The sequence below is a fragment of the Solanum lycopersicum genome, chromosome 3 (assembly GCF_036512215.1).
Source record: "Solanum lycopersicum chromosome 3, SLM_r2.1".
In the NCBI taxonomy this organism is placed as follows: Eukaryota; Viridiplantae; Streptophyta; class Magnoliopsida; order Solanales; family Solanaceae; genus Solanum; species Solanum lycopersicum.
Window position 1 is genome coordinate 8,216,917 of NC_090802.1, and position 14,061 is coordinate 8,230,977.

Consider the following 14,061-nt stretch of genomic DNA (forward strand, 5'->3'; position numbering starts at 1 on the left):
AGATTATCAGTTTCATGTGTTATTATAAACTCTCAAATATTTAACCTATTCAGTAGGTAACTTTCTGATTTAGTATGCTGAGTTCAAGTTTTATGAATTTAATGAAAAAACATTTGGAATGATTAGCAATTAGTACTTTTCGATCCTTGCTCTCTTTAACCATTATATTGTTGAGTGAGGTAAGTAACCGGAAAAAATAATCGAATTCTAGAAACAGAACAGATTAGATCATGGAAAAGGATTGATTATAAATTCTCTGATTATCATTTCTTCAGGTATAATGTTACATGGCTAAAGATGAAAATTGACCTTGATAGACTTTAACAGAAACTTGTGTTGACTACTTCTGAAATGTGGAAAAGCAAATATGTACAAAGAGTTGAAGAGTTGATGTTTTTCATTAAATGATATGTTGTAAATGCGGAATTTTTTCAATTACTTTTTTGTTGATCAGGCGACATCCGGATTTGAACTGGGAAAAAAAGGATTTGCAGTCCTCTTAGAGTCTTTTACCATGTCTGCTCTTTACTTGATTATCTCTTTCACTGATACATTGACATTACTTGAATAAATTGTTTCTGTAGTCTATACCGCTAAATTTAAAATTTATGGAGATCGAACTTGCAATGTTGGGCTTGTGCTCAGCACGGGCCATGCCTCTCTAGTATATATATATATATATATATATATATATACATATAATGTACAAGTACCCCCTCAACCTATGACCGAAATCTTAGAGACACACTTATACTATACTAAGGTCCTATTACCCCCCTGGACTTATTTTATTAATAATTTTCTATCCTTTTTTGGCCTACGTGACACTATCTTGTGATCCTAACACCGGTTGACTTTTTTTTAAGCTAGTTCCACGTAGGGAGAAAATGGGTAGAAAATTACTTATAAAATGAGTTCAACGGGGTAATAGGACATTAGTATAGTATAAGTGTTTCTCTGAGATTTCGGACATATGTTGAGGGGGTACTTGTGCATTATCTCTATATATATAGTATAAGTTCAAAATTAATAATGCAAATACCTTAATAATGTTTCTCACATATGCTTACTGATAATATATAAATACAAAAGAAATATTGTATACAATTGTTGAAATTATACAAATAATATCTAAAATGTATATAAAAAATAACAATAAACATTGATACTCTAAATTCATAGAATTGTATACAACATAATATAAAATGTATGGATAGAAGTACAAATAAAAAAATATACAAAATAAGATAGTAAAAAATATCTCAAATTTTTACCATGTGTCAAGACCCAACCCACCGGACTATGCGGACATTCACTCTAACACCTAACTAGGCGAACTCTCATATCCCAATAGTTAAATATGAAGAAATTTTTTAAAAATAAAGATAATTATAATAACATTCCTTTATAAATAACATCTTTAAACACACTTTTGTTTAAACTTGTAAAGTAATTTAAACAAATTTCATGGATCTAGTCTAAACAGGTACAAGAGCTACTAAGAGAAAAATTGAACAAAATAAATAAAAGACACAATTACCACCATGTGAAAGGAAAAATAGAAGTTGTAGGAGATTTTCTTCGTATTCACCTAATGAAACGTCACCAATCTTGAATCTAGACTATGTCAAAAAGACATAGCAAGAGTAGTATCAGTACAAACACACGTACTGGTAGGCATCATCTGTTAACCGGACACTACCTTATAATATAAGCAATCAACTAGTAGAATCATGAATTAAACAACTCGCTTCTCCACCTTTACCTCTCTTAGAATACCTTTAATTTACACCGGTACTCTGAATACTAATCACTATCTCGACAACTTACCCGACTTTTTTTCATAGCCTAAATATGATAACACATTAACGATTCCCCGACTCACCCACGAGCACTTCAACTAATGGTTCACTATTCACTTTTACCTCTTAGTCACATTACTCAATCTTGATGGCATGGTACCTTATAACTTCCTTACTACTAAACCCAATATTTATCCCAAGGTGATACCCTCCTAAACATATTTCATTACTAGTCCCTTGAACCTTTTGCCCTTCCAACATAACCCACAAGTTCCCCCATCACAAGGATCATCAAATATAAACTATCATAACCTATACCTACTAAGTATAAAATATGTGAGTCACTCAACTGTATCATCCCAGGTGTACATAGAATGTATACAATAACATCGACAGGAAGAACAACAATATATTGCACATTCCCCAAGCTATACAATTATATCAAGTAGTTGGTTCTCTCATGTAGCCAAACTCAAACTGTTAGTGTATCAGAACGTGATACTTTATCTCATAGTTATGTCGGAACATGGCAATTCGATCCCATATTTATTGTCGAAATGTGATAATCTGATCCAAGTTAGTTATGACGGAACGTGGCAATCCGATCCATCAACACAACACAAACACAGTATACTCTCAAGTCATACAACGTAACCTAGAAGTAATTCATGGAATATAGTCCTTCATCTATCTCATTTACATCAAGTGTGATTAATGAAGCAACATTCATATGCATACAAGTATCATAATGAAGCAATAATATACCTACATCACACAATCATAAAACCTCAACCATCACCTACAACAAAATATTCATCACGCTCATCATGAAAACCCTGATTCGACCATACTTAGCCCTAATTTATCATCTAAGCTTCTTTGTAAGGTTTAAACCAATAAACTAATCGATGTGTGAAGGCCTACACATAAATCCTACTATTGATTCACATATATTACACAATGAGCACATATTTAAACTACTCAATTCATAAAACCTAGTCTATCTGGGCGCCAAACAGTTGCACATAGTTTTTGTCTTAATTTTTGGATTTCCGGGTTCACATAGTGCATTTGGACAAGAACCCGCAAGATTTTGTCATCCCTACGCTAGAAATTGTTACACCACAATTTTGGTCTATTGACCCAGATTTCTCATCTTCTTCCATAAATGTTTTTCAATTAGGTAAACTCAGTGTTAGGAATTTGGTAGAGCCGAATCGTCGAAAATAGTGTTATTATTGTTCTTCAGAGATCTGATGTGACAGATTTGCTTAGATTGAAGTTAAAGATGCTGATTCGTGATGAATTTCCCCGAAAAAGGTGTTTTGTGACTAACCATGATGAGGGAAACGAACATAAGTGGTAAGGATGGAAGTTTGTGGTGGTAGTTTGGTTTGCTGTAGTGACTGGTAGTTTGGTGGTCGTTCATGGTGCTTGCTGGGTGTGAAGGAAGAAGAAGAATAACTAGGTTGAATGGGGGTGGAAGATTTGACCAAAAAAACACAAAATTTTTAGAACTTGAAACTTGATTGTACTTGATTTAATTTAGGAGAAAAATAGTACTCTATTCGTTCTTTTTGCATATGGCATCCCTGTCGATAAATAGTTGAACCTTAATACTTGTCATTTCATAAATTAATGGATAAAATATCATATTCTTCCTATTATACCCTTGATAGAGTAGTTAATTAGTTCAATTGGCAACGCAGATAATTTGTCATACAGATGGGTTCGAACCTCGTGGACAACATTAATTTTGGAAGCTTTTTCTTTCTTTCTTTTTTTTCCTTTTTATTACAGTGTGAAGGTTTTTTTCCACTTCCATCAATTCTTATTGATTTACTAGCATTTCTTTATTAATTTAAATTGTCTCTTACTAACCATAATTAATTCTTAAGTTCTTTATCTTTCTCTTTCATTAACTATTATATCTTTTGATATGAGCATCACGTGTTTATTTTTTTATCAATTAATGAAAACTGAATTATGAACGTGACACAAATATTATTAAGAATATATTTAAGTAGTAGTTATAACATAAGTTTTTAAAAAGATGAATGTTATTATTAGAGTTCTTTTAATTCAAAGGTTCTTTCGATCTTTACCGACGTTCCTGATAAGTTAGATGACTAGATTGAAACTAAAAATTTTAGTCTCTTTGTTATATATTTACAACAACACATAAAATCGATGAAATGTGAATATATTAAGTTAAAACATTATTAGATAATTTATACAAGGTCAAATTTTAGTGTGAAAAATGTTACACCCTAAAAAATGAGCTAGGTTGAACTAGAGCCTAACACTTTTGTCATGAGTTTTTAAAGTATTAAACGGTTAATAAAGATTTTTGTAGGCAGTACATAAAGTTTGGAGGTCAAACGACCAAGAATGTCCAAGATGTTCGATAACTAGTCGAAGTTGAACTAGTGTCTCGTAGTGTTTTGTAGTGGAGTTTTGAGGGATGGTAGAGGGTGAAATTGATTATCGATGGTTCCTAGGCGTAGACGGACATGTAAATGGTCGAAAAGTCCGAGAACAACGCGCTGGGGACCAGCCTAAGGATCCCCAAAGAGGACTCAAACTTGGCCAAGCAAGTTGTCGCGCCAGCCCAGATTGGGCAGTGCGACGCACAGCTGGCACACAAAAGGAAAAAAGTTTTCCCTGCAACGCGGGGATTTCACGAACCATTCTTTCTCAAAAATTTTCAGAACCAAGATTCAAAAATGCCTCCGCGACGCGCAGTAAACTCCAATTTGATCTCGTCGTTTTTAAGTCAAATTTGAATTGATTAAAATGTCTAATAAGTTCAGAGGTCTTTTGGGTAATTTGGGGATGACTTTGTGACAGTTCTTAAGTATTTTTATACCCTAAACTCATCAACCAAAGCTAAACCCTCAACTCAAAACAAAACCTCTCCATTCTTCTCTCCAAAATCTCCATTGATGAAGCTTTGAAGCTCCAAGGAAGAAGACTGATTTTCTCAAGTTTTTTACATCAATTTCGTGGGTTTTTAATCTCCATTAAGGTATGGTTATTCATCCTTTAAATCTTTCTCTTCAAGGAGTCAATTCTAATATTTTTTCAAAGATGATCAAGACATGAATCCTTCTAATTAAATAGCTAACCATATTCTTGCATAAAACATTTTGAATCATTGTATTATGATTAAATTGATGTTAATTGATTATTTTAGCCTAAAAACAATATGAACCCATGCAAATCATGTAATCTTAGTGTTGACTATTTCATGGGTGAAGTGATCATGTATGTATACTATTGAATTCTTGTGTAGTTTAATTTGAGTTATTGAATTATGGAAGAATCATGTGTAGGTTGGCTTCGATCGATAAATTCAAATTGAATTACCTTGAATTCATTGTACATTATGATTATTAGATTGAATTGGTGATCATGACCATTGGTAAGGGTCTTTGTGAATTGTGTTGGTTGAATTGACTATGGATTGAAGTTGTGAGAATGGATTGGTGGTATGCTTCCCTAACTCTCTTTATATTATGTAATATAGGTCTTGAATTGTTATTATAATAGGAATAGTCCACTTATGGTGCCGGTGATTATGTGCTATGAATTATGTGGCCTCGTCGGTATTACTTTATGAATTGTGAAACAATGTGGCCTCTTCGGCATTACTTAATGAATTATGATATTATCATATTATAACTTTATTATGTGAGTAAAAGGAAGGTCTTGATGACTTATATGCTATGTAAAGTCTAAGCATGAGTCTTCCTAGTTGATGATAGGTGTCACTAGTAGGCTGTAGTGAAGTCTTTATGTAAATGACTTGATATTAAAGTATGATTCTTCTTGATGAATTATATGAGACTTGTGTGGGTTTATAGTGATGATTTTATAGGAGTGTGTAGTATGAATTTCATGTACATCTAGTTGTCTTTATGCGTTCATGAATGAAATGTTATATGTGATAATATAAAATGAAGTGTGTCTTGTCTAGGTAGACCTATGTCCCTTGCTTGATACATGAATGAATATGAGTCCTTGACTTAGTAGGTTAGAACACCTTTTATCATGAATGTATATATATGAAATGAATATGATCTTGAATATAGCAAAGAAGGTCATTTATGTGGAACCTTTGGAAAGAAGGTTATGATATCCTTGAAGTCGAAAGTCGTAATGATATCCTTCTTGTGTGAATGATGGACTTAAGGTTAGTTGGCTGAAACGGCATGAATCATCCTTAGGAAAGTCATTGAGCTATCCTTTTAACCAATGTAACACAACCATAGGGGACCACTTTGGTAAGGTGTAATGTGATTTGGTTTGAACTTGACATGAAACCTCTTCATATACTCTTTGATTGAAATATTATACGAGAACAAAGGCTAGCACCAAGTGAGTATGGTTCGGGGAGTAGCTCTAGTTAAAGGTGAGTCTAGAGTACAAATAAATCCTTCATATTTCTTAATCATGTACCTACATGGGATGTGTCTTAAGTTCTACCATTGGCAAGTAGAACAACCTCCATCAGAGTGGGTTCATGACTCCGGATTCCATGATTAGCTAACATGGTCTATGTCTGTTATTGTCTATTCTCATTACATGGGATACATACTAATGTTGGAGAAGTATATGAAATATAGGCAGTGGAATGAGACACTATCTAGACATTGCACAACTAGGCTTTGAAGATGTTAGTGTGTGAGTCCCTAAGTCTTCTTCAAGACCATTAGGTGAATGTTCGTACATGTTGAATGTCTCTTAAAGGAGTTAATGAACACAATGACGTAAGTAAAGATATGTTAATGAGAAGACAAGTATCTAGAGTAGGCTTGAAGAGGGGCTATGAGCGTTCTCTTCATGTCTTACTTAGGTGAGTCTTAGATTAATTCTAGGTAGAAAGTTTAATTCATGACATGGGAATAATCCTATCTTAGGTAATTTATAGGATCTCTTTCGTGTGTGTGAAAGGATTGTGTGGACGGTCCTTTCATAACTCACTCAACTGAACCTTAGAATCACCTTTGGTGGGAGGGTCTCTTGGTTGTGTGTTTTGATATATTCTTGATGCTATCTTATGTCATGTGATGTTATTGTGAGTTCACTATAATGTTACTTAAATTGCTATATATTGAGTACGACTTGGAATGTGTCTTATAATGTGATGTTTGGTACTTAAATATTGTTCCTATACTTATGTATGGAGTTTTAACTTAAAAGAGCATGTTTTGACTCAAATTTCCGTTTTCATGGTTTTATGCATATGTCATACTTAGTACATGCATTGTACTAATTCCATACTTTTTGTCTATTTCAAAAGGTGTGATTAGCAAGTGAGGGTTGTCTTGAAGCAAGGCTTGGAATCTAGACTCTTTCAAGCAAAGTTGAAGTATGTCCTCACTTGACTCGAGGACATAACTATCTTTAGACTTCTTTTATTTAAAATATTGTAATAGACCAAGTTCTTACATTTTGATTGTATGGGTCGTGTCCCAAGTATTCATATGTCTAAGATGGTGACTTGAGACTTAACTATATTCCTTATGTTTAATGAAAGATATTTGAAGTACTATTTCATGTGAAAAGTTTTAATTCCGCACTATTTTTCATACATGTATACAATGAATGATGTCATAGGGCTTGTACAAGACCTCCGAGAGATCAAGCACGTTCTTTTGCGATTCGAGACGACCATATCTTCTAGGATGTACTCTTGGGTCTTTAGAAAAAATCTTTTTTTTCTCAAAGTTTTTGAATGAGGCCACTAATTCCTATAAAGAAATAAAATTTGAATCGTTTAATCATCTCTAATCTCATAATATCTAAAGGAAAATATTACTAACATGCACCTTTGATCGATTTGCTTATAGAAATATAAAAAAAAAGATAAATAACTCGATTGTAACCCAAAATTAAAGTAATCGACCGCTATCTTACTTTGAACAATGTGACACCCAAGACCTCCAAATCCTAGATTCACATATTCTAATAAGTAATTCATATTCATTGGAGTACTTCATATGGTCATTGATTAATTATTCTCGCCACTCACTATTCTATAAAATTTGATTTTGAAAATAAACTCAAAACTTTTAGTAGTCATCCAAATGCATTATAACTTTTGAAATATAACATATTAACTATTTATTGAAAATTTGACTTAAGAAAACTAAATAAGGATAAAAGAGTAAAATTACTTAATTTATTAATGCAAGTGCAATCTAAAAAAAAGATTATGAAGAGAGAGAAAGTCTACATTGAATAATTGAGGGAAATCGAAAATATTGTTATGTATTTTAGATATGCAAAATTGAAAGTGCGGCCCTATGTAAATAGTAATAAATGTTACCGGTGAGCAATAATATTTTATGGGGAAAATTGTATATAATAGCAAATTATTAATTCAAATTAAATGTTATATATATAGTTTGATTTAATTGTACCCCATAAACTATTGCAATTTCTCGCTCACCACTCTTCTTCTCACTAGGCGTCTCGTTCGTCTCTTTCACTTTTATATAAACACAAATGTATAAAATGAGTTTGAATTTGTATAAAGTGAGAGAAAATTATATATATTCATATATTTTCGTTCCCCTTTTCCTATATCTCGCTCGCCACTCTCACAAATCTCGCTCGCTGCTCTAACTCGCCTCTATAACTTTATACAAACACAAATGTATACATTCCGTTTGTGTTTGTATAAAGCAAGAGAAAATTATATAGACAAATACAAATGTATATATTTTGGTCTTATACACTTATGAGTATACAAATACGATATTTCTCTGCCCAATTTTGTTTTGTCTTTCTCTCTTTCTTGCTTTATATAAACACAAACTGTACAAATGATTCTTTTATATATATATACCGAAATAAATTATATAATTACTTTTTTTGTATATATGTATATAAGATAGTCATAACAAACATAAAGTTTACTACGAATGCAATAATGCAAACTATGATTTTAATGTTTGTTATATGTAAAAGTTACTATATTTTCTAATTATAGCGATATTAAATAATATAAATTTACGTGATTAGGTAATTTTATCCAAAATATATACGTCAATTTTTTTTAAAGGGATGGATTAGTAATACAAGTTGCAACAACAAAGGAAACGGGCTAAACCGGTGCCCGATTGTACTCTTCCTATTACCGATGCAAATCAAATTAACCAAAGAACCTAAAGGTACAACCCTAATCAGCACAGAAAAAATAATTCTGAACGCCTGAATATCCCTGAGGCCGACGAGCTCGACCCCGTCTCGTCGTCTATCAACTTACGTCACCGTTCATAGCTTCTGGAACCCTAGTATAATCGACATGGTCGAGGTTGAGGCTTCTACACCTGATCTCAACGACAAAGCCTCATCTCCTCACCACACAATGACAATGGTTTCAATTCTCAATTTTCATCTTTCCTTTGAGCTTTATATCGTACCTCATTTTGTTGTTTTACAGTTAATTTTCGATTTCTTTGTGTTTGCTGAAGTGAAGCATCCACTTATTATTCATCAAAGCTTTCATGATCATTTGGTTCTCTTTCAGTTTCTCGCTTCCTCCTTCTCTGTGTGTGCTTTTGTGTTAAATTAGCTGTTCAGCTTTAGAATGCAGTAGCAATTTACTAGAATCAGAGAAGAAGCTTTCCTTTTTAGTCTGTGGAAATAAGACTGTTAGCTTTCTATAATTAGAAATAACTTAACTTTAAAATTTCGTTTTTATTTATAGTCACATAGATATACAAGGCTTGTTTTAGACTAAAAATTTCAGAAATCTTCATTTCTTTCTTTAATCTTTGTGTGTGAAGTCAAACAATATCACATAAATTGAGACATAAGGGAGTAGAACTTGTAAACTGTCTGGACGAAGAAAAACAGAGTTGCTTAAAAATGTCACTGCACCAATTGTAACTTCAAGAAGGTAGTGAATAGAGCACAACATCATCAACAACAAATATAGTGTGATCTTACAAGTATTGTCTGTGGAGGGTAAGATGTACACAGCCTTACCTCTACCTTTTTGGGGTAGAGTGGCTGTTCCAGATTGACCCTCGGCAGCCCTCCTTTATTGGGGCTTGGGACCGGCAGAATGAGAGAGATCACACAGGAAGAGTTGTAGTGAATAATAAAGCATATGATATTTATATCACATTTAAAAGATGATGTAGGAAAGTGGAACAATCCAATCTGGGTACTGTTTATTAAGCCATTTGTGCCTGAAAGTATGATAGTCCAGGTTTTCTGTCACGGAATTATTGACTTGCAAAGTACTAGTGGGCTTTGAAGACACTGAGGATACGAATCATGTAAAAATGATAACTTTGTCTTTAAATTAAGGACAGTATATATCAAAGTGCAGGTATCAGCTCCGCTTGGCTGTTTTGTGTTGCACTATCAGCATACTTCAGAACATTACATGGTTTAATAGCATTTTATTCACAAAACAAATGCACTGTTTATTAAGGAAATTGACAGTATGAAGAAACTGGACATCGAGAGTAGCTGAATGTTAACAAATTAGCAGCTAACATTTAGGAGTTGCTGAATCTGTATGCAAATACTGCCCCCGGCTTGCAGACATGTTTTCAGCTGATGCTGTAGTTGGGAGCATCATAGCATATAATGGTCACAGTTTTTAAATGTTGTGAACTTGTTCATTTGCTGTTCAGTCAAAAGAGTTAATTTTTTCTAGATTCTATGTGCTTTGGCCTAGTGGAGTTTGTAACATTGTTGGCCTAGTGGAGTTTTAGCATGCATGCTTTCATTTTTTTTCCCTTAAGGTGGATGGTTATTTTTGGTAACTGAATTTCTCCAATCTTTAATTTTAAGGTGCCTACTGAAGGAGAATTTTCAATAGGAAAGAGGAAGGATCAAGGTATTAGTGAACCTGAAGGGAGTAGAAAAAAGAAGAAAAAACAAGTAGCCACTCCTCGTCCTGCTTGCTCTTGGGTGCACTTCAGGTGACATGTTTATTTGAGTAAATACCTTATCTTTGTAACTTGTGTATCTAATTTCCACTGCTTTTGGACTACCATGTTCTTCTAACACGGAGATAATATTTTCAGCCGTGACTTTATTAAAGAGTATAGTGCTACACATCCTGAATCTTCAGGCCTGAAAGTTGTAAGAGTCTATTTGTATTTATGAGATGCATTAGCGTACACCTGTTTGTTACACACAAGCCTGTTAGTAAGAGCACATCACTTTCCAGGCCACAAAGGCAGCATCAGATGCATGGAAGCTGATGGGTCCTGAGGAGAAGGCAAAGTACACTACTCGTGCTCGTGAAGTGTGGGATAAGTACCTGAGCTCAGCACCTGCCCGTGCTCCTAAGCCAAGAAGACAGGTTAACTCGTAACACTAAGAATGTTTAATATCTTTGACTTCTTATGAACTTCTTGATGGACTGCTTATGCAGACCAAACTAGTCACTAGGTGTTCCCCCGGCCGTCTACTAAATGTCTTACAAAGGCTCACACCTGACCAGAAGGAAGCTGTAAAGAGCATGGGTTTTGGTAGCATCCTTGGCCTCAGATGTCGGACTCTTCGAAGAAGCTTGTGTCTTTGGATATTGGAGAGGTTCAATACTGTAAGACGTAGCTTGGAAATCTGTGGTGAGAGGATACCCTTAACTCCAAGGGATGTGGAACTTGTAATGGGTTTGCCTGCCAGTGGAAAAGATGTGGTTAACTCAGGGTCTGATGAATTGATTTTACAGTTACGTAAACGATACAATGCCACCAATCGTGGGATTTCTGTCCGTCTTCTGGAGGAACGACTTGCAGCTCCAGAAGCTGGAGAGGATTTCAAAAGGTCATTCGTACTTTATGTAATGGGCACTCTTTTGTGCCCAACTGCAAGGCTTGACGTAAGCCCTTCTTTCCTCCATTTTTTGACAAATATGGATGTACTCCATCAATATAATTGGGGGAAGTTCTTGCTTGACCGGCTAGTGCGGGAGATATCTCGTTTTCGTCAAGGAAAGCAGCGTGCAGTTGGGGGCTGTCTTTTGTTTCTCCAGGTGACGGTGAATGATGTGAAATACCCATCTCTGTTTTATCTTATTAGTGCTTAATTTAATCTTTCGTTGGTTTGCAGCTCTTTTACTATGAGAGTGTTGCTGTTGGAGCAGCATATGAATCAGCCCCTGTAGCTTTCCCTTGCTTATTCTCATGGGGTGAGGAGGAGATTAGTGAGAGAGAAAAGCAAGAGAAGGAACTTGGTGGCTATGGCTCAGGGGAGGTACACTCTAGTTGTCTGATTAAGTAAACCAACATGTTCTCATATTATTCTAATCTTATTCTCTCATGCAGGTAGTCTGCATGGACAGAGGACTTGGGATGGGGTCATTGGGATACAAAGCCCAAACTGACAGTATGCCGCTGAGAGCAGTGGAACCAATGCAAGAGATTTCTCATGCACAGGTATAGGAGAGGTGTGGTTTAGTAATTTGTTATTCTCATAAGTAACCTGTTTGTCTTATAGTCGCAGCTTGTAAGTATCAAGTAAGGCCTGGTATGTCTTCTTACGTCCTAATATATTCATCTATACAGGCGTTCAGTTTTGACTAAGTACAATGCTTAAATTTGTTTGAATATATAGTAGGCTGTTCTCAACTCCCTATGTTTGACAGCCTTATTTCTCATCGACTGTTGGCCTAGTCACATACCAGTTTATTGATGGAAATAAAGGTTAAATACTTCGTCTTTCATATTCTTAATACATCAAATTAAGAACCTTGCAGAAAATCTATGTCAGAAGAAAAGAAAGTACTTTGAGAATTAAGATCAACATAGAGCTGATTAAACAGAGAGAAGGTTATCAAAGCATAGTGAGGTGTATGCTTACCTCAGCATTTCGTACAAATTACAATAGTTTTTCCCTTTCCTTTTTGGGGCAGTTGGATGGGAGGTAGGGCGAGGAGTACCTTGGCCTCAACTCCAGTTTGCCATATCCGTGCTTTTATTTTCCTAATATTGCATTATAGATATCTTGGTGATTATCATCTATTTGGCAGGACATGGAAGATGAAGAGTATGAGGATACCTTCACAGAACAGGTGATGTGCCATCTAATTCTTGCTCTACTAATTAAAATGTTTTACCCTGAACTGAGACCTGGAAGGAGCACGTTGCTATCATCATGTCAACACATGACTTGCTTCAATGACCCAGAAGCAAATGATATTGAGACGTTAGAGTGTTTGGTTGATGCTTTAAATAATAGATTGAGTGACTAATGAGGGTAAACAATGAGTAAAATATTACAAACTAAAAAATAGTTATCCTAAATCCAAATGCATCTGCGTTATGTATGTTTTTATAATTGGAACCTTATATTGAATCATGGTAAATTTTACTTTTAAAGATCTTAGAATCTGGGAGGCTTACCCAATCGTCTCTTTTCTTTTGAATAAATTTTCATTTATGGTACAAGTTAATTTAAGTATTCTCTTAGAATTTCAAGTTCAGAAAAAGTACTCTCTTGGAATGATTTGACCAAAATGATTTGCTACCCCCCTTCAGGAACATCCACCCACAGATAGCATAGAGGGGAATGTAGTCTGTGCAGAGATTGAAGTAGTTGCTGGTTCAGGACCAGTACCATGCGGAAACATCAAGTATGGATGCACAGAAATTGTTGACTACTCAAAGAAAAGAGATCACGAAGACGCCTGCCCTTATGCACCATGCCCATGCCCTCTCCAGAACTGTAAATTTGTTAATTCCTCCAAGCAACTCTCATCGCATTTCAGCAGTAAGCACTGTGATTCAGGAAGGCACTTCCAGTATGATTGCCCATTGCCTATCTCGTTGAGCAAGAAGGAAACTTTCCTTGTTTTACAAGCAGAAAAAGATGGGGTCCTCTTTCTTCTTTCCAAGGGAACACAAAGTATAGGGCATACCATTGTGATTACTTGTATCGGTCCAAGCTCATCAAAGGAATGCTTCTTGTATGATGTTGTAGCAGAAAAAGGAAGCAGTTCACTGAAATTTAAATCATCTGCTCATAGTTTTCCAGGTAGATTTCAAGGTTTACCCCCGGTGGATTTTCTCCTGGTTCCTTTTGCTCATCTGGACTCATCGGGGCAGCTAGATTTAGAGATTTGTATATGGAGCCCGACGGAGCCTGGATCAGAGTGAGCTCTGTAGATGTAACATAGCAGCTTTGTTTGTACAATTGTATTTGTCAGAATGTAGTAATATGTTATTAATCAACATATTTTGGGAGTTTATTGATAAACGGAATGAAGGAAAATTATTGATCA

The 14,061-nt window shown here is 34.9% G+C and overlaps 1 protein-coding gene across 1 annotated transcript; it reads left to right on the top strand.

Moving 5' to 3' along the window:
• The first annotated feature begins 8,878 nt into the window (after nt 1–8,878).
• LOC101262187 (uncharacterized) lies at nt 8,879–14,061 on the top strand. Its single transcript, XM_004234585.5, has 9 exons — nt 8,879–9,189; nt 10,623–10,753; nt 10,859–10,916; nt 11,005–11,139; nt 11,212–11,814; nt 11,892–12,035; nt 12,107–12,217; nt 12,811–12,852; nt 13,319–14,061. Exons 1-9 carry the CDS (start codon nt 9,118–9,120, stop codon nt 13,934–13,936), a joined length of 1,914 nt encoding a protein of 637 aa, XP_004234633.1. The 5' UTR covers nt 8,879–9,117; the 3' UTR covers nt 13,937–14,061.

Excerpts from the sequence above, each read along its gene's own strand:
- LOC101262187 (XM_004234585.5), top strand. The coding sequence starts at position 9,118 with ATGGTCGAGGTTGAGGCTTCTACACCTGATCTCAACGACAAAGCCTCA. Across the intron at positions 11,815-11,891 it reads GCTGTCTTTTGTTTCTCCAG|CTCTTTTACTATGAGAGTGT; the intron begins GTGACGGTGAAT and ends GTTGGTTTGCAG. Across the intron at positions 12,036-12,106 it reads GTGGCTATGGCTCAGGGGAG|GTAGTCTGCATGGACAGAGG; the intron begins GTACACTCTAGT and ends TCTCTCATGCAG.